General features: G+C 28.5%; 1 protein-coding gene across 2 annotated transcripts; it reads right to left on the bottom strand.

Annotated features, from left to right (window-relative positions):
• Positions 1 to 3682: 3682 nt before the first annotated feature.
• On the bottom strand, positions 3683 to 9850 carry LOC111311203 (auxin efflux carrier component 6-like). 2 transcript variants are annotated; one of them, XM_022910578.2, is made up of 7 exons: positions 9385 to 9835; positions 8157 to 8779; positions 5764 to 5968; positions 5421 to 5506; positions 5100 to 5257; positions 4919 to 4995; positions 3683 to 3990 (listed from the first exon to the last, which is right to left on the bottom strand). In XM_022910578.2, the coding sequence occupies exons 1-7, from the start codon at positions 9813 to 9815 to the stop codon at positions 3813 to 3815; spliced, it is 1758 nt and encodes a 585-aa protein (XP_022766313.2). In that variant the 5' UTR covers positions 9816 to 9835; the 3' UTR covers positions 3683 to 3812. The 2 variants fall into 2 exon arrangements, with proteins under 2 accessions (XP_022766313.2, XP_022766315.2); XM_022910580.2 differs by lacking the exon at positions 3683 to 3990 and adding an exon at positions 4154 to 4760 and having other exon boundaries at positions 9385 to 9850.
• Positions 9851 to 22581: the final 12731 nt, after the last annotated feature.

Genomic DNA, 22581 nt, shown 5'->3' on the forward strand with positions numbered 1-22581 from the left:
TCTTTATTTTTTTAATTTTTTTTAAAAATTATTCTATTAAATTAATATATAAAACACATAATTTACATGATCCAACAAAATACTATGAGGAAAGGTTAAAAAATTCACAAAAAAAATATGAAAATTAAAAAATATCAATATTCCAATTCTAAATTTTCAAAAAAAAAAAAAAACACAAATGTCACGTTATCATTTAATTTCTTATTCTCACTTTATGATAATTCACTCAAATTTTATGCTTTTTCTTGTTCTAGTCTTTTCCATAACTAATCTTTAAGTAATTATTTTATAGTTCCTTTTTTTTAAGAAAAATATACATCAAAATGAAAAAAAATTGTAATTTTATCACCTAACAGTTTCCCCATAAGCTTGATTAGCACATTTACTCTAAAAAAAAAAGACTTAAATAATATATATATATATATATATATGTTGGCTATATTCATATGAACTAGAAATAGCTACCCGATATGTTGGGTTTGAATTATTTTTTCTCAAAACTTTTTATTTCTATTTATTAATTTTTTATTATTTTAAATATATTTATAATTGTTTTAAAATAAAATAATAAAATAACTAAAGTCTTATAAAAGTTTTAAAATTCATATATATTATTTCATATATTACAATTATAGTTTTTTTTTAATTTTTACATTATATTTTAAATGTTGTATTTTTATTAATCATTTGATCAAATGTATGATTGTTAATATTTTGTAATTTATAATTTTTTTGTAAAAATATTTTAAAATAATAAAAAGTAATTTAATTTTTTGTTATGTCTTTTTATGTTTTATTTATAACATTATATTTTTAAACTTTTATTTTGTTATAGTAATTTAAAATGTAGTTAAGTTTTTTTTGTAATTAATTTAATATGTAATTTAATAGAGTTATTATAGTAATTTATATAAAATGTCACATGTCAAATTTCTATGAAGTAATGGTTAGGGTATTTTAATAATTTAATAAATAATTAATTATGTATTATATTAAAATTTAATATGTAATTTAATAGGAGTATTATATTAAATTTTAAATAAAATGTTGTATGTCAAATTTCTATAAAGCAATGATAGGATTATTTTAGTAATTTAATATGTATTTAATATTATGTTATGTTAAAATTTAATATGTAATTTTAATAACGTCACTTGTCAACTTTCTATGAAACAATTAGAAGGTTATTTTAGTAATTACGATAAAAATACATTGTAATAATTTTGATTAATTATAATATAAAAGGTGTTTTCATAATTATGATAAAAAAAGTATTTGAATAATTTTTATCGATTATGATAAGAAGAATACCTTCATAATTATAATAAAAGAGATATTATAATAATTTTACTCACATGTTAACTCTTTTTAATGTATTGATATAGATAACTATATATAGTATTTTTTTTAAATCTACTCATGGTTTTTTTAGAATAAAAAAATATTTTTTTCATAGGAGGGCAAAGCCCTTAAAGAAGGAAAGGGGTGGCGTAGTGAGAAAGAAAAAAATGTTTTGAACTGAATGAAAACAAGAAGTGGTGGGTAATTTTTTATATAAGTAATTTTTTTAAAAAAATAAATTTGTATGATTTTATATTTTTATGATAATTTTATTGGTTTTTTTTTTAATTATAAATCCCGTTAACTTTGACACCAACTTGGGTTTTAATAATAATGTTAATAGGCATTGCCCATTGGATTAAAATATAAAAGGTACTTATTATCCTGTTAATTTTATTTATGAAATAAAAAAAACCCTATACTATAAATATATATATATATATATCATAATAACTCTATTTATGTAATTAAAAAACTATATTATAAATGTATATGATAATTTCTCAAAATATCTCATTTTTATTCTTTTTAGGGGTAAAACCTAGTTGGTTTAACGGGCTTTAGTTCAGTTCCGTGAGATATTTGTGTAATAGGCTTTGCTGTCTGCAGATAGAAATTTAAGGCCCAATAACAGAGGTAAATGGAAGACCTTTTTCTTTGCTTATTATATTATTGATTTATAAGGTGTCGAAAATCAAATTTAAAGGATTAAAATAAAGGCTGATGCCGATTTAGGGAATAAATCCTTAAAATTGGAGAGGAGATAAATCCCGACAAAGATATCCATAACCATGTTATAAACAATAAAAAAATAAAAAATCAAATTCTTAAAAAATGGAGCAATTCATTACCATTTCATGATTAGACCTATTCATTAAATTGCATCGCATCAAATTTGGATCGGACTTAAATGAAATATTAATTAGCATCAAATTTATTTGGCTCAAAATATGAATTTCATTAACTTTTTAGATTCGACTTGTTTATAAAAGTAGCTATTTAAATTCATCCGTATTTTAAAATTTTTTCAAAATAAATAATAAATGAAATAAAACTTTAAAAAATAATTTTGTTAATTTAATTTAACATTTGAATGTGATTAGGTTCATTTAGGTATATGATATTAATGCATATAAATATATTATTTAATTATCCATTTATTTATATATAATATCATTATAAATATAAAATATATATAAATAACCATCAAGTATTTCTAAACATATCTTTAATTTAAGCCTAGGTTCACTTTAACGGATCTAATATTTATATCCAAATCCTTCTAAATTTAAGGCAAGTTTAGGCTCGAACATATAATTTAACCCTTAAACAAGTTTATTAATGACTCATGCATACATAATGTAATGATTTTTTTTAAAAAGAAAAAAATTTAGAATTTAATTTAATTGATTCATAAAATTACTTTTAAAAAATAATATATATTAAATATATGATTCAAATCTTAATACCTACAACCCTTTCACTTATCTTAGACCGGAACGAACTTTTGTTACAAAAAATTGAAATGTTGAAGTCCTAGAAGAAGTAAAATATAGAAGAAAATTATATACTAATTTGCCTTACATTGTATTCTTCAAAAGTTTAAAATTTAAAATCTGAGTACTCCAGCTGTCTTCTTGACTTAAACATCTATTCTTCAAAATTTTGCTAGTTCTTAAGTAGTTTTGGTGTTTCATGAATAGAAAATTTTTACTACAAAAGTAGGTGTTATAATGATAGAGAGACTAAAACGCTAGTACAAAAATGCCAACATAGGATAACAAATAATAAAATGAAGGAAAAAAAAACACAAAATTTAGGATCTTTGAATGACCTACATCTAGTCTATGGGCAAAGAAAGAGCAATAAATTTACTATAAAAATCACCAAAATTACAAAAATGAAAACAAATCTCAAAGAACCCAAAATCCAAATACATCCAACAACTCAAAATAAGCACTTCACTATGAGCACTTAAATAATTAAATAGAGGTTTTTTTGTTATACTTCTATCTCTACAAAAACAACAACATCTAGCTTCAAACTCTATCTTGTATATTTTTGTGTTTTACTTTAAACTGAAAAACCAAAAAGCTTTTGTTACCATTGGTTAAGTGGAGTAAAATTCTTTGCTGGCAATAAATTTTGGAAACGTGGCTTCTACAAAAATTGACTTGGTTGTAAATTTCACAATAGTAGGAGAAATTCATGGTCTTTGGCATCTATTATGCGGTCTTAATTATTTTGTTTTATAGGAATTGCAGTATCTTCCTCGGGCATAAAATGATTATCGCTTCATATTTTCCACAATGGAGAGATGGACACCCTACATTATTGCATATTGATATCTGTCAGATTTCTATGGTCTGATCACTCGTGCTATATTGATATAAATATGAGTCCAATTCAGGGCCTGATTGATACATCATATGGTCTCTTTTGAACTTTGAAGGCAAAGAAATTGAAACTTTTCAACAAAAGCAAACAGAATTATTATGGTTTAAGACTTTGGCCACAAGAATCCCTTGCTCTTTACTTTCAATGCTTTGATGATGGAGATTTTGGGTGCCCATCCAATCTAAATGCCTCCTTACTGTTGGGATATGGGCAAACAAAGGAACAAGCAATGCTTCCTCTCTTGTTTGCAAGCTTCAATTTTAAGCCAAATTAGGTCTGGTTTTCATACATGAAATCTCTCAAAGAAAAGAAGAAAAGCAAGAACTGTTTGTAGTAATGACTATAGTGATTATAGATCCAAATATTAAAAATGACAGCGAAAAAACAAAAGTAGGGAAACTGATATGATTTTGCCTTTTCTTTCTCTTTTTTTTTTTTTTTCTTCTTTTCTCGAGTCAAACACGCTTGGTTGCAGCATCTTTTTACCCACCCCCAACAAGAAAAACAAGTCTCCTACCTTAATCATAAGTCATGATAATCCTTTTTTCCTTTCGGCTACCACTAATCTATGTACTAGGGGGGAGGGGGCAACAATTCCAGAGTATGAAAAACCCTCAATAATCCTGTAACATCCTAAGATGACCCTATTCTTTTGCCTTTGGAGATTCCTCATTTTTTTCTCTAGAGCGTTTCATGAGGACATAGAAATATAGTAACTTTGATCTGGCTAATGACATGTTGCCTAGAACCAGCATATATACTGCACCCGACAGCTTATGCTTAGCGATAGGATTAAGCGAAATTACGGGTACATTCTACTCTCCATGAACTTCACAAGCTACTTAGGATATATAATGCTTTTGCTTCTCCATAATCTTTTATTGAGACGACTGATCTATTATTATTATTATTATTATTATTATTTTTTTTTTTTTTTTTGGGTTTCTTCCTTTCTTCATATGCCTAATAGTATGTAATACACAAGTGTTACAGGCAATGAAACCAACATCCCAAAGATGACCCTGCAAGAATATAAGTGCATCAATGTGTTATTCATGTAATGTCAACATCCTATGAAAAAAACAGAAATACAGCTAATCGAAAGGTCTTAAGAAAATGAGACATCAAAGAATACCAACAAAAACTGAACAGATGTTGAGTACTTTTGATTTTAACTTACCCTGTGCTCAATATGTCAGGATGCAAACCGTATTCCCTGGCAAAAACAAATGGTACTATCCCTTGGGGAAGTGCTGCCTGAGATTAAGTTTCAACCAATGTTTCAATCAAAGCCTAATCGATATTCATCTACCATGTAATAAAATGAATTCAATCTTGTTACATTTTGTAGACTTCAGTACCTGTACTATGGCAGCATGTAGTTTTGCTCCTCTTAATCCCATGACAATTGACGCCATGGACATTATTACAGGGCCACATAGGAAACGGATCACCATCCCCATTGTTGCTCTTTTTGCGCCACAGGCAATAATTCTTGGCTGAAGTGCCATGAATAACCCTGCAATATCAGTCTGATTATCATCTCTGACATTTTTGGATTTAAATTTCTAAAATTTGCAAAGATAGAAGTAAAATTGTCGTCCAAAATTCATGTGCCAGAGAAAGATTAAAGCTGCAATGTTTACCAAAAGCAGGTGAGTGAAAGAGGGAAACTCAAGTACCTAAACTGAACATTGCCATCCCAAGGCCTGCATCAGAAATTATTTTTATTGAGTATTTCACCAAACTTGGCATCCCAACATTCCACCTACACAATCCATGAGATTAAATCAAAGTTTTTAGCTGCGTTAAGACCCGGATCAACTAACTTAGCTTTGTCCCGCATGATTAGCAAAGGTGGATCCACACTCCATAGGTTGAAAAATAAAAAACCTTTTTCAATGATAAAATTAATAAATGATAGATTTTTTTTTTTTTTTATATATGTTATAAGTTAACACCTTCCAAAAAAAATCTTGTATCTTTCGATGATGGTTAGGGTCTTATAATCATTAATAAACTCACTTGAAGGAGATGAGAGACCAAAGAAGGCCTAATATACTTGAGTAAGTATTTGGATTGCGAGAGAGCTTCCTTCCGACCACAATTAGTATGAGTCTTAGCATGACTATTGCATTTGGCATTTCTTGTTTGCTCACTGCAGATTCCTTTCCATCTGCCACCTCTGCTACTGTTATTTTGGAGCTGTCCCTAAAGCTAATTTCCTTCTCTACAAAAACACGTCATTAATTCATCAGAAACAGAAACTTTCATCATTCAGAAAAAAAAAAAGACAAAGATAAGTTCATAACTTTTTAGGTCATTAGCAAAAGGTCAAGCTCTAAATTATGCAAGATAATTAAACAAAGAGAAATGGGATGAGCATGTTTCGGTGTTGATTATTATTGCATTATTCTATTAATTTATAATAATATCAACTATAAAATCATTTTGTCCTCCTTATCATTACACACGTGCTCTGAGCTAATGATGCTATCTATCAAGTGAGGATCCGACTTTAACAAAATGTAAGGATGAAAAAAAAAGATTAATTTCATTACCCTAATTGCTTCTTTTTGAAATAATGTATGATGAAAAAACGTGATAATTTTAGATGAGATATGTTATTAATATTATACACAAATAATATAAGAAAAAAACATAAAAAAATGATATAATTTAAAATTAATAAAAATCATATATATGATAAAAATTAAAAAATATATTTTTATTTGATATGGGAATTTGTATTATAATATAATAAATTTTTTTTATATATATTCAATAAAATAATTACGATAAAAATACACAAATTCTGGTGAGTGTGTGTGCTGGTGCTATAACTTCTGTTATCATATTTGATGACAGACAGACACGTTTCGTCGCTAAATTTTTAGTTTAATAATTAAAAATATTTGAAGAGACGTTGAGAGCCTGATTAAAATTTGATCTTTCCTCTTCTTTTTATTTATACTAAGATTTTACCTCGTATTTAAAAAAAAAACAGACACGTTTCACGAAATATTTTTTGGCAGTGTTTTAAGAGACAAATCGTACATGCATCCCTGTAAAATCTGCATGTGTCTTGGCTGTTTTACTTTTACTTTTCCTCATATATGAGGCCACAATTCTCTGCACTCAATTATAGTACTATTTTTGTAGGGATAAAAATAGTAAGACAATTTGCGAAACTTATTTTGGTTGCTGTTGGCGACAACAATTGTGTTTGATCTTTATTCTTTCTATGGCTGAATTTAGTTGAAATATAATATCAAACTAAGTAAAATGTACAGTAAAACAACTCAATTGAAATAAATTTCTTCCCAATAATAAAACCAAATTTTTACCTCACAATTTTTAATTACAATCGTATTTTTATTTAAATTTTGTTTGCTTTCGTAGTTTTGTTATTTTTCTTTCAAAGCATTTTTATTTTATTCTATTTATAAATTAAAGTAAATAATAAAAAAATAAAATCGTAGTAGTTTATTAAAAATGAATAAATAATTATTATTTGTCTAATTTTATAATTTTTTTATATTAAATATAAAAATCCTAATTCAATTTAGTGTCATGAATCACACAACATCAAATCAGTTATATAAAAATAAAAAATACATGTATTAATAAGTTATAATAATCATTTAATAGTAACGAGGAAATCTTAAAACATTGAAATTTTATATTCAAATTTTATTATGTGTAAATTTGATTGTTTAAATATGTTAGTTAGTTTGTTAATTGATTATTCAGTAATTATAATTTGATTGTGATGTAATAATTAATTAATTAATTATATATATGTAATATTTTATTATAATTATAACTTTTTAAAAAAATTAATTTAATATAAATTTCACTCTTTTTATAAAAATTTGTACAAATGCATTTATTAGTTATTCCTTAATTTTCTCTTTTAAGAGTTTAAGAGAACTATAAAATTTTTCTTTTTTATCTTTTAAAATTTTATTTAAATAATCAAAATTTGATATTTATGTCATAAAAAATAATCCGTGTGCATAAAGCTAGTGTTGTAAAAGTATGTCTCTATGATTACCTCATATTTTTATTTTTACATTTTAAAATTAATTTTAATGACTTTCTTATATTAAATTCATGAAACATGGCTTTTATAAAAAAATTATATTTTAATACAAAATATATCAAAATGGTAGCTTTTTTTTTTTTTTTTGAGTAAATAGTTTTAATTTTAAATTCCTTGAAATTCAAGGGAACAAAAAAAACAAAATTTACTCCATGTAAATGTGATTTTTATTCTAAAGAATTTAACTTTGTAACTCTTGAACTTAATTATTATTCAATAATATAATTTATTTTTACATCTAAAATTACTTTCTAAAAGAAAATTTATAATAACAACCAAAAATTATTTTAATAAAGATTTTGCATGGACTTACCACCAAGGTCTTTGAATCCCTGTCTATTATCACCACCACCTCCATCTTGACACTCCCAAACCATTTTCCTAGCAGGAACCACTGGAGATGGCTGCCGGAGAACTTTTGTGCCCGCCACGGGAGACCTCATCCATATTGGTGTATTCCCAGTCGCCGCCGCCGTCGTCGTAATCACATCCATTTCGTTAAAATTCGAAGCCCTTGGCGTCGGCTGCAAAGAGTAAGCATCCGACGAAGCGTATCCCGACAAACGGGGACTAACGGCACGGTAACCGAACCCCAAGTCGCCATTACAGAAAACAATCTCGTTATTATTTGGTCCTCCCGGGGTATTAACGGAAAAGATTTCAGCGTTGGACAGGTTGGATGCCCTAGGTGTGAGGCAGATGGAGGATGATAGAGCTGAGTCCGGGGCCGATGAAGTGGAACGCCTGATGCGGACGCGGATACGACCGTTGACGTCGGTTTCGGATTCTGTACGGAGAGGATCACGGCCGTCCAATGAGATTACGTCGTTATCAAGCTCGAATTTGGAAATGGTAGCGGCCGTGGGTCCTGGGAATTGGGTTTTGATTAAGAGAGTTGCTGCTCTGTATTCGAAGAGGAAGAGCATTAGCGTGTACCTGCAACACAAAACGCCGTCGTTAGATTGCTTTGTGTTTTGTTGATTTTTTTTTATCTTTTTTTTTTCTTAACTATGTTCGGCTGTGAGCTGTCCTTTATGATCAAAATTTGAAGAAATAAAGACAAAAATATATAATGTAATAGTAAAAAAAAAAGAATCATGCATCAATGAATTGACCACAATGCTTTGGATACAACTGAAATACAGTTGTTTTTGACCATTATATTTTTAGAATCTTTGTCATCTTGTTTTTTTCTAAAGATAAATCATTGCCAATGAACTATAGCAGACAGCTACTTCTGAATGGAGACTTGCTCCTTTTTTTTTTTTTTTGTTGAATTGAAAATCGAGGCTTTTAATGCATGTTTTTGTGTTTTACTTTTTTTCAAACTCTTCAGCTTTACTTCTAGTAAAGGTGAAGCTATAGAGACGAAAAAAGAAAAAAAAGGAGGTAATTGAGCTTTTACCAACGTGCAAACATGATAGGTAGTAAACCTTTTTGTTTGTTTGTTTGTTTGTTTTGAATGAGAAGAAATATAGTAAATGAAAGAGGAAAAAAAAACATGATGAAGATTTGCAATATATATATATATATGTATATACCAGATGATGCATTGAAGAACAACGAGTTGCACCATGAGACTTTGAGTGAAATCTCCATACATAGCATTAAGCAAAGGGATGCCCATGACAAGAGTGTTGGGCAAAGTAGCAACAGAGAAAAGGGTGATGAGCCAATCGAGTGATCCACCGGGGAAGAAGATAGCCCAAACCGAGAGCAAGACAAGGACCAGAAGCTTGGACAGGGTATCAGCCAAGATGAACTTGGTGTCCATTTGGTACGGGTTGTTTTGAGCTATGAAATGGAAAGACAACACCGGCACGGCAAAAACAGCCACGAACCTGTTGATCCCGGAACATTGCTCCGGGCTGAATATTCTCCACCATTTCACTGACCCGTACGCAACCAACATTGCGAAATACAGTGGAACCACTGCACACATCACCTTGTAAAAATCACCGGCTGTTATCATCTTTTAAAATATTTTTTTTGTTTAATCTTGGAGTTGAAAATTGATATGGCAAAAGGGTGTTTATATAGAGGACTTATGGACAATTTTGGCCCTGAAAATCTTGGTAATTTACTTTGGGAGTCACGGTATCAGCGGGAATTACGGCTGGCAAGCTAATGATTAACTTTTTAATAGTTCACATAGTATAAATTTGGTTTAATAATAAAATATATGTACATATTGGAGTAATGTCTTTCGTTTTTCACTTTCAACGTCACAATTCGGGAAATTCTGCTCTCCATGTTTGGACATTTGATTGGAATTATTATGGTATGGGAATTGGTATTTGCTATTTCCCATATCCACCGTCGACTGTTTGCCAATAGATAATAATAAGGGTACCCCTTCCTTCCCGTGATTTTGTCATCTTATTTCAACATTCTGCTGTTTAATTTATCTTTGAAACTTAGAAGGTTTCCTTCGGTAACTCACCCCCCCCCCCCCTTTTTTTTTAAGAATTAACGAAAAAAAATTAAAATCTATATAAAAACCAAAAAATAACAAAAAGAAAGTGTTTACTACACAAAGATTTTGTAATTTCATAATAATAATAAAAAAGGTTTGGCAATATATATGATGAAATATAGAAGTATCCTTTAAATTTAAAATTAATATCCTAAATATACGAAGGCAATAGAATTCGACAATCATCTATTATTAAAATTTAAAACCTTTGTAGATGACAACATATAAGACAATAATCCTTATAATTTATATTAAATTTAAGTGATAAATATTGATACCAATTTTTAATTAATTCTTTTTTTTTTAATAAAAGAGAAACGTTAATTGTTTGTTAATAAATTAAAAAAGAAACACTTAAGTGGTTTATAATTAGATTTGTTCAGAGCCATCACACGTGCTTGGTTTGACTCAAATTGTACTTTAAACAAGATTTTCAAACTAAAAAACTAATTAACTATATTATTTAATTAATAAAAAATATGTTTATTTAAATTTAATTCTAAAATATTTTTAAAATTATGAAAATATTAAACTAAAATAAATTTTTAAAATTCTAATTAATTATTTTTAGTAATGAAAGGTCTAAACTAATTTTAACAAAAGGTGAGACTAAATCTTAAACAAAGTTTTAGAGATATTTGATGGGAAATTTTAAGGTTCAAAAAGTAAAATAGATTTTTTCTACTAGAGTATAAGTTAATTGTTAAGAGGGGATAGTTTGGTTATTTTGGTCAAGTTAACGTACAAAGTTGACTTGAATTTTTGGGCTTCAAATTAGTTCGCTCACTTTAGCATACCATTTGATAGCACATGAGAGTATTAACTTGTCATCTTCTGATTGAGTTGTTGACTGTTAGCTCAGCTCAGGCCTACGACGTTAACCCTAATCCCCTACTCAAAGCTCGGGCCATTTAGACCAAATGCCTCCATTACATAGGTATAAATATCCACTTTCAAGTAATCCTAAACTAATTGGGACTTTAACTTCCATACTTACCTCTTGCCATTTTTTCCTTCCCATTCCTTGAAAGAGCACTGATTTGAATGTTAGAGCGCAAACGCTAAAAAATCTTTTAGCCTTTGTCATTGATTGATCTTCCAATCTAGTGTTTTCAGGTTTTTACCCCTCGTAAATAGCATGGTACTAATATTTTGGGCCACCGGTTGGGGGATTCTAATTTACCGAAACTAACATGGCACCAAGAAAAAAAGTAGTTGAGGAAGGAGAAAATGTTAGTATTGGGATTGATACCCAGCTTAGCCAATCAAACCCTGACCGATGTGTGCAAGCAGCCTTAACATGGAACAATTTGAAACACTTACCCAATAACTACAATTCTTGAAGGAAATGATACAAAACCTGACCCTATCACAAACCGTTAAAGCACAAAATCCAACAACTCTCGATAACTCACCAACACAAAAACTGTTGACCTACGACGATAGTGTCGCCTCATCAGTATTTGATTGGGATGAAACACTAATGACCCATTATCCTGTGAATACCATGACACATGCCACCACTCAAAAGTCTAAACAAACCATATTGGAACCACAGCCTAGCAAGGATTTGAAAGGTTGGATATAAGCAAATGAAAAAAGACTTGAAGAATAAAGCTTTTGCCTTTGATAATGAGCTAAAGTTTTTGGAAACCTCTTCGTTTATCGAGGATATAAATTGGTCTTTGCCATATAAGGGATTAAAGATGTCGACTTTGAAAGCTTATGATGGTAAATCTGATCCTTTTAACCATTATTAGCTTTATCGAGCTAATATTATGATATAAGGAGCCAACGAGCCTTTCATGTGCAAAGGGCTTGCCATGATACTTAAAGGCATAGCTTGGTCATGGTACAATAGCTTGGAATCAAGGTCAAATTCCTCATTCAAGTAGCTCAGCTACTTATTTTAGTCTTCTTTCATCAGCAGCCAATGAATAAAAAAAATGACACTAAGTTTGATGTCGATCTACGATGGGAGAAATGACTATTTGAAAGAGTATGTCACATGTTTTAATGTTGAGGCTTTTCAAGTGAAAAACCTATAATGAGTTGCTACAGTGGCGCCCTGATAAGCAGACTAAATGACAGAGTATCACTTTAAGCTCACATTTTCCTTAAAGTTGTAAAAAATTCTAGCTGACGTGCTACTAATTGTTGAAAAATACATTAATGTTGAAGCTAAAATAAAAAATAACCAAGGTGAAAAAGGCTCATCTTCTTTCGTCGGCTCCAGAAGAGGAAAAAAAATCAACAATCTCCCAAGAAAAAAAATCTAAGGGGTACCTTAGGGCAAAAAGCCCAAGCAAAAGACATCATGACTACACTACACTAAATACCTCTTAAAAAAGGATTCTGATGCAAATAGAAAAAGACTCCAAGCTCAGAAAACCTAAGCCACTAAGGTAAAATAGAAAAAAGATCTGACAAAAAAATGCTTTTCATAGAGATTACGACTACAATACTAAGGATTGTATTAACTTGATGAATAACATAGTGAATTTGATTAGAAGAGGTTTGCTAAACAAGTTTGTGGAATGAAAAAGGTAGGGATAAGAGAGAAAGAATTTCAAAGAAAGAAACAAGAAGAACAGTCTAGAAAGAACTAAAAAAAAGTGAAAAAGGTAACTGAGGTAATGATGACTGCATGCCTGATTAAAAGGAAGAAAAAAGATCCAATGTGGACAAACGACCTATTACGAAAATTATTAATGTGATATTTGGTGGGATCTAAACGTCAAACAAAAAGAAGTTTGATCAGAGGATGGACATGGTTATTTAGTCCATAACAAAGAAATATAAAAATTAGAAAAATAAGTTGATCTCTTTTAGCTTGAAATATTTGAAAGAGATCCAATTTTCACATGATGATGCCATTATCATTCATGCTGTGGTCTACAACCATGTGGTGAAGAGAATCTTATTTGATAATGAGAGCTCGACCGAGGTCATGTATTATTCAACTATGCTAAGGATAAAGATTACCGAAGAGATGTTAAAACCACTTATTACCATCTTGATCGACTTTAGGAATGAGCAGGTGCCAATAAAAGGTACAATTAGATTACTAATCAAATTAGGGATTGAGTTGAGAATTGTCACCATGGTCATTGAGTTTATTATGGCAGATATCTTATCAGCATATAGCATGATTTTAGGTCAATTGAATCAGTCTGTTATGATGATCATTTGCTCAGTTTCCTCATTTAAAGATAAAGTTTCCTACTTTTATCGAGGTTGGAAAGGATCGAGGATACCAGTCCATAACAAGGTAATGCTACATTACAACCATGAGGGATAGGATTGGTAGGCAGACTGCCAATTCAATTAAAATCAAAGAACCCAAGCTAAGGATGAGACAGAGGTCAATGTCAAGAATGTTAAAAAAATGAAAAAAAACAATCAAGGTAAAAAACTCAAGACCAACCAAGCTGAAGAGAAATAAGAAACACTTTCTTAAGAGCCAACACTGAGCTCTTAAGCTTTTAATTTGTAAATATCTTTTAAAGATTTTTTATACTACACTCTTAAGCCAACAATAATATTGTTTCTTTTGAATCAAGCTCTTAAGCTAGTTCTATAAATACAAATGATTACATTTACCAAATTGTTCAGCTTATATTAATGCATATCTACCCGAACTAATGAATTAAAAACATTGACACTCATGTTAAGATTTGTCCTCGCAATAAATAGTCTCGATCTAAGTGAATAAAAAAAGTTCATCGATCAATGACCTGAAAATGGTATCAATTTACCAAAATCGACAGAAAACCTCTTACTTGTGCCATTTTTCGAAAATAACATAGATAAATGTATGCAAATAAGGGCCAAGCTCAACCAAAAAGAAAAGCTGGTATAACTACTAAGGGATAATGGTAACTTGTTTATATGGACCCCATTAGATATGCCTGGGATTGATGTTGTGGTAATAGTGGTTACACACTAATCTAAACATGAAACCAGTTTGAAAAAAAATGAGAAGTTTTGCCCTAAAAGGCAAAAGGTTATTAAGCAAGAAGTTAGTAAGCTATTATAGGTTGACTTCATCAGGGAAGCATACTACCGTTAGTGGATAGCCAACATCGTCATGGTGAAAAAACACAACAGAAAATGGTGAATGTGTGTTGACTTCGCTAATCTCAATAAAACCTATTCAAAGGATAGTTTCTCTCTATCGAGTATAGATCGATTGGTAAATGACAGTACTGAGCATGGCCTACTTAGCTTCATAGCTACATATTCGGGCTAAAATTAGGTTAAGATATAGAAAGAAGAAGATGAGAAAACAACCTATACACTTCTTCACAAAGTTTTTATTTTTCAGTACATAAAAGATCATAATCTAAGAATATAAAAAAAGATTAGAGGTATTAAAATTCAAAATTTAAATTTATTAGATGGGAACTCTTAAAAGTGATTATAAGAATAAACTTATTTAAGCTACGATTTCAATAAAAAACTTTTTATAGTCCCGTAAAAGCAACAATATTCTACCTACATATGATTTTTCACAAACCGCAACAAGTTTTCTTACAAATTAGGTCAGCTTTCAAGCAAAGTTCTAACAAATGACAATTATGTATGAAAGTTTGGCTATTATTTTTCTTGTAAGAATGTATTTATGTTAGGTCATCACTCATTACCCAACTAATTGAGACTTTAACAGCATTTTCATTGTGAGTTTTTTGTAGTATACAAGTTTTAAAATTAATTAGACAAAACTAGCTGATTTATAGTAAATTTTGCATTTGAAGACATCATGTAGTTCTGTCTCCTGGATTGTTTTCTATCAATTCCCTAGCTAGCTACAAGAACCTAAAATTCAATACATGTATACAAATTAGTGTATATATATATATATATTTGTATATAGATCTCTTTCTGAAGGTTTGTTCCACTTGAATCTAGTTTATCATGTGAAGTTGTAATTGTTACAATTTACAAGTATATTACAACCAACAAGAAAAGAGGATCGATCTGTTTTCCTCTGAAAAGTAGAGAAACAAAGATTCCATAGTTTGATCGTTGAAAGGTAATTCTGATTGATGACTAAAAAAAGAAAGAAGACGATTCAACTTTCAAGTTTTCGAAAATAGCTGAATGGCCTCCATCACATTTATAAAGTTTTTCTCAATAAAAAAATGACAAGGTTTTATTACACTATTGCTAATTCTTGTTTTATAAGCTCTTTCTTAGGCTGTACTTGGCTTTGGATGGTGCATAAATCAAAAGGCCCATTGAATTTCCGAGTGGTTGTTAGCATTAAAAAACAAAACATTTTTACATTATGAGCCATGTCCATGTGAGATCACTGAGAATCTATAAAACAAGCTTTCACGTAGCAATGATATTTCCAAGGGTTTGAACAGTTTTAGGCTTCTGTATAAAGTTGAAGAAAAAGTTTACTTTGGATCTAACCTGCAGCAAATTGGCCTTTTACTATACATATAGGAGTAGGAAACAAAAGCTTTGCCATACCTTTTCAATTCCCATAAAGATAGATGTTTTATTACCATAAAGCATTCTTGCTTTTCAGTAATGTAAAACTTTTCTTTTCCTATGAATCTCATCAAGCCCTTCTCTTGTAAAAAGGTAATGCCGAAAGTAGATTTTCAAAGTTCAAATTATAATAATTATCTTTTTATTCTATCGAAATATGAAATTTAATCTCTTTCAATGACTTAACCAGAAATGTTATTCCCTCTCAATAGCCTAACCAAGATTGTTATTCAATGAGATTAAAAAAGTAATTACACTTCTTTTGTTATATATATTTTTTAAATTTTTTCTGTTTTGAACGCTTGATATTCTTTTATCTTTTTCAATAATTTATTACTTTTTATTTCTTAATCCATGAAAATAAAAAAATGTATAAACAAGGATTAAAAATTATTGTTTAAAATATAAAATTATGAATATAAATTTTTCATACGAAATCTTTAAATAATAATAACACCATTACAACAATTAAGTAAAATGGATAAAAGAAAAATATTATTATCTTGTATGACAAAGAAGTTTTAAGTTTTACAAGTGAGATTAAAGACTTAAAATGTATATATTAAGATATATTTAAAAAATAGTAATTTTTTATTTATTAAATGAACATATAGCGACTATCTAATCCAAAAGAAAATCTTCATTAATATAATTTTTTTTACAATTATTTTGAAGAGTTTTCACATTTTGAAAATCGTCTTTAATATACCAAATTCGTTTCTTCAGAATAAGGAATCAAACAATTATTTACCAAGCTATCTTTTGCTAGTTTAACTAACAAATTTTTTAATTTTTTATTGCTAAAATGAGATTTTGGTTTAGTAGCAATGAGAAGATCTTGAAACACTAAGTTCTCAAAGTCCAGTCTAGTCCAACTTTATGTTGGATTTATCCAATTATATATTGGTTAGTCGTTGTCTATTTGATGTAATTTATTGAATTTTTATATGTAATACTTGAATATGATTGTAATTTTTATTATATTGATAACTTCAAAAAATATATCTATATATATTTATAATTCAATCACAATTGGTAAATCAAAACTAGTTTGAAAACTAAAAAACCTAGTATATAAGTAACACTAATAATTTTTTTTAGTTTTAAATACTCTTCATGTGATATCTATTTTTCACTACTATATATTGATCTCAAATTATTTTGCTATATTAGAAATTGATTCTTAAATTTTTATTTTAATGGGTTAAATTTATCTCAAATTTTAATTTTAGTGAGATTAATTTATGATTTATCCTATATTAATGTATATATTAAAGAAGATTTTCAAATTTCAGTCCACACTATTGGTTCCTCTACTATAATTTATAGAAATGTAGTCCGTATATTATTTTGATTCTATAATTTAGTTCAATTACTAATTTTATCAAACTTTTCTTGTTAAAAATGTTGATGTGATCATTGACTTGATAACAAAAGCATCAACTTTGCTAATGTGGTATTGACTTTGCTTACATGGTAATATGGATAATAAAATTAGTTGTTAAATTATGCATACAATCCCTATATTCACTCAAAATTGGAATTTTAGTCCCTATAGTATAACTCATAAAAATACATCCTTGTACAAGTTGAATTTGATATGTTTGTCCAATTACTAATGCAATTAATTACTCTCTGTTAATTTTGTAGATATTACTGTTTTTTTTTTTTAGAAAAACATCTAAAATTCAAAAAATAATAAAAATTTAAAATCATTAAAAAAAAACTAAAAAAATTCAATTTTTAAAAATATTTTAAAAACATTAAACTTAGGACTTTTTAATTTTTCATATTTTTTCTGAAAAGATTACTGCCACATTAATAAAGTTAATAGAGAGTAACTGATCAAATTAGTAATTTAACCAACATGATCATAGGAGGACGAGAGTTTTATGAATTATACTAAAGGGACTAAAATTCAAATTTCGTATAAGTATGGTAGCATTTGCATAATTTAACATCTGATTTCGTTTATCCATGTTGCCACATCAACAAAGTCAACATTACATCAGTAAAGTCTGTCATAATGTATAGATCCGTGGATTTACCGCTAGACATAGATTAAAAGAAATCGTTACCAATCTTTTTGGTTAAGGTATGATTGATTATTTGATTGAATCTATCCTATTTAAAGATGAATCTCAAGATTGACTTAGGTATCTTTAAACAATAGATTCTGATTCATGAAACTAGATTTTAGGTTCGGGAGGACGATTATGTGTGAGGAAGGTTATAGCACCCCCACAACGCCAATTCAAATGATAGTACCAGTTTGATTTCAGATTATTCAAGCTTTGATCATGTTTTAATTTACCAAAAGACTTAATATTAAAAATTAGTTTTAAAATTACCCTAATAGTTTGGTAGTAATTTAAGATAATTCTCTCACCTCAAGAGTATTCATGAATGCTAGTGTCTTACTCTGAAGAGGCTCTATTATCGGATTCATTACTATATTTTATTCAAAAAAATTAGTAAAGTCTTCGATAGTTTAGTAAGATTTACTTTAAGGTAGATCTCTTAATAGTTTGGTGAGATTTATTGTAAAAGAATTTATAAAATTTTTTAAGAATTTCATTAAGTCTCCCAATAGTTTAGTAAGACATAATTTGAAAAGTAATCTTCCAATAGTTTGGTAGGATAAAAATTATTTTTTTTTCATTTTTTGAAATTTATTTATGAAATTTTTCAATAATTTGGAGGATTCCATAAAATTTAAATCCATGAAAATTCTTTAATGGTTTTATAGGATTCATGAATTTATTTAAAAATATTTTTTTATTATTTATTATTATTTTTTTCAAAAATAAAAAAAAACTTGTAAAATGTTTAATAAAAAATAAGTTCCTTAATAAATAATAAAAATTGAAAATAAAATAAAATTTAAATTACATTAAAATAAAAAATAACTTGCGATCGGGTTGGGTTAGAACGCGGGTTAGCACGTGAGTTAACGAGTCACATGCGAGTCTGGGACTTTCAGAACGACATCATTTTGGAATGCTATAAAAGCCACACTCAGTTTTTTCTCAAAAGTTTCTTGCCCTTTCTTTCTTTAGCATCGAAATTCTCTTACCTCTCTCTAAAAGAAACCCAAGTGGAAAAGTTATCGAAATCCTACCAAAAAATTCAAATCTCACAAAGAAATTTATCAAAAAAATTCAAACCTTCAAACCCAGTTTTTCAGAAAAATCACAAAAATTTCTAGATTTTTTTAGATCCCTTCTAGAGCCTTCAAAATTTCAATCATAACCCAAGAAATCTAAATCCAAACACATAATTCTCAAAAATTTTAAAATCAAAATCCCAGAAACCCTATTGCCCAAAACCCTTTTCCAGAGTTGCAACAACCAGATTTTTCACCAATACCTCACTGTATCTTGTTCTGTCAAATTGTGTCTAATTTATAGGCATTCTTAGTAGAAATTTTAGGATAAGATAGAATCAATATAGGCTTGAATCCCAGGATTGAATTCTATTCAAGCATGATTCTAGGCTAAGTTTTTGTTGATTTGTCTGGATTGAATATGAAAATCCTTTGATTATAAATTAAAACTTTTGACTATGTAGATGGAATTCCTTTGATCTAGATTTTAGTTTCCTTAATCGATCAGCAGTTAAAAAGAAAGGAAAGAAAACAAAAAAAAAATAATGATAATAATATAACTATAATAATAATAATAATAATAATAATAATATAATATAATACAATATACTACAATAATATACTATACTAATATACTATACTATATAATATGCTACACTATAATAATAATGTAATATACTATAATATAATAACAATATAATATAATATAATAATGATATACTAAAATAAAATAAAATATAATATAATATAACAAATAAAAATAATACTAATAACGAAAATAATAACAGTAATAAAAATTGATTCGATTGACCTTGGATAGATGGATGTCTACAACTACTCTTCTTTGTACATTTCTGTTAGATAGGGATGATAGAAAGACCTAAACATCCACTATGTTCTACAAGTCAAGAAAATGATCTAGACTGAGCTAAGATCGGATGATTGGGATTGAACCACAAGTTTGAAAAATGATCTAGACTGAATTAAGATCAAACGATTAGACTAAACCATAAGTCAGGAAAATGATTTGGATTGAGCCAAGATGGAGTGACTGGGATTAAACCATAAGTTTGGAAAATGATTTGGATTGAGCCAAGATCGAGTGACCGAAATTGAACCACAAATCTAAAAAATGATCTGGACTAAGCCAAAATTGAGTGATCAAGATTAAACCATAAGTCTAGACAAACAATTGGATCGAGCCGAGATCGAGCAACTGAGATTGAACGTCAGGTTTGGAAGACGATTTGGACCAAGCTAAGATTCGATGATCAGGATTAAACCACAAGTCAGAAAGAAATAAAATAATATAGGCCCAACCAAAATCGAAGATGAGTAACTAGGATTGAACCGTAGGTTAGAAAAATAAAGTTTAAAATTTTAACTTGAAATCCAAAGATTCACAATTTAGACAATCAAAATTCTATAAGGTTTCATAACAGAGATTGAAAGATCCCAATATTCTAAGTTTTATAACAAATTCACAAAGATTCAAGATTTGCAAAGGTTTTTAGATTCGTAAGATTCCAAATTTCATAGAGGTTATAGATTTGCAAAAATTTCAAGTTCACAAGGACTTTCAAGTTCGCAAAAATGGAAGATTCATAAGATTTCAAGTTTTACAAAATTTTAATGTTCGTAAAGACTTTCAGATTCGCAAGAATGAAAGATTCATAAGATTTCAAATTTTGCAAAGGTTTCATAACAAAATTGAAAGAGTAAAAAAGATAAAGTGACCAAGATTGAGTTGAGGTCAAAGATGAATAAATGAAATTGAATCACGAGTAAAAAAGATGATCTAAATTGAATCGAGATAAAAAATGAATGATTAGGACCGAATAGTGAGTCAAAAAAGATGAAATGATATGGACTTAATTGAGATCGAAGATGAGTGATTAGGATTGAACTGCGAGTCAAAAGAAAAAAGTAACTAGGATCGAGTCGAGATTGAAGATGAATGACTAGGATCGAATCATGAGTTAGAAAGATGATCTAGACTAAATTGAGATCAAAACAAGTGATTGGGATTGAACCATGAGTCAAAAAAGATGATCTAGACTGAATTGAGATCAAAACAAGTGACTGAGATTGAATTATGTCCTATCTAGGGTGTAAATGTAAACATAATATGTGTAATGCAAACGTTACTAAACTAATGTCATGAAATTCTAATCGTTTTAACAAGGTTTTCAAGACTCTACCATTCCTCCTTAGCTTCTCAATATTAATAATTTCAGAACAAATTCTATCAACCGATTCATATCATTCTCCTAATTTGGTCATAACTCACAAGTTATGTCAATCAATCTATCATTATATTCATCGTTGGATCACCTTGTTTGCCCTCTTTAAAACATTTGCTCAAGATTTTTTTCATCATCTCATCTTGGATTTATTTTAAAAAATGGAACACTTTGTACAAACATTGTCATTCATGTATTTGCCATTATTCAAATTAGTGACAAATATGATATATTTCCTTGACTCATTCAGAAGATGTACATTTGGTAAAGGATAAGAAAAATGAGTCTTTTATTACAGAGAAGAAATATGGTCAATAACAAATCAAAGTTGAATAAAGGTAAAATATTTTCACTGTTCAAATAGGATATCAACATTCAAAATAATGATTGTTCAAACAATTTTGAACTCTAACTTATAATTCTCTTTCAAAAACACATTTCATCAATATCCTCAGTCTTTAAGCCAATCATCATCCTCATTCTTAAGACCCTTTCATGAAGTTGTTTCTTCGAATTTCCCTCTTTATTTAAACTACCTTTTTGAGTTTTCAATTTAAGTCTTCCTTTTTTTCTCTTTTTTTTCTTTTTTTTTCTTTGTTATTTTTTTTGTTTTTTTAACCTTTTTTTGCACACCTCTTTCTCATTTTTTTTTTTCATTTCTCTTTCCTCTTTATCCATTAATGACACTTTGATCAAAATCCTAAACAATCCTATGGTAAATTTACCTTAATTCAATTCATGATTCTCTAATTCGAGTACTCATATACGATCAAAATAAACTTTTAAATGACGTAACGTAGGCTAAGGTGGGGGGTTATGAAAGAAATGGATAAAATAGGCCCAAATTATATTTGAAGGGTTATCAAACCAAAAATCATTTTTTTCATGTAAAGCATATTGGCATTTTGCCCCATCAATTTCTTTTTCATTTTTTTTCATCATTTTTCAAGAAAAACTTGAGCACAAAAGGGCTTTACCTTTGAAATATACAAGCTTTTTAAACTTTGCCTCTAATATGAGGGTGATTCTTGATTAGAGTTCCTCAAAAATTTTTTTCAACAAGCTTAAATAGAGTAGCAAATGATAGTTTTATTTTTTTTAAGGATAAAAAAAAGGTGGTCATTTCTCATATTATACGTGAATACTCCTAATGAAGAACATTTATTGACTAAGAGTAAATTTGTGAATGAACAATTGTAAAGATCATATGTTGCATTCGTTTCGAAACTTTTCACCAAATTTATCTTTTTTTTATTCAGTAGTCCTAATGAATCAACAATCTCCATCTATCAATCAAGTCATCATGAATGTATCTTCAAAATCAAATATTAAATTATCATTTTGACTATCTGAACATTCATTATTTGGAATTAAAAAATGGATATAGGAAAAAGGTATAGGAAGGTAAGAG

Source organism: Durio zibethinus, chromosome 1, assembly GCF_047325235.1.
Source record: "Durio zibethinus cultivar Kanyao isolate XHJ-2024 chromosome 1, ASM4732523v1, whole genome shotgun sequence".
Taxonomy (NCBI): domain Eukaryota; kingdom Viridiplantae; phylum Streptophyta; class Magnoliopsida; order Malvales; family Malvaceae; genus Durio; species Durio zibethinus.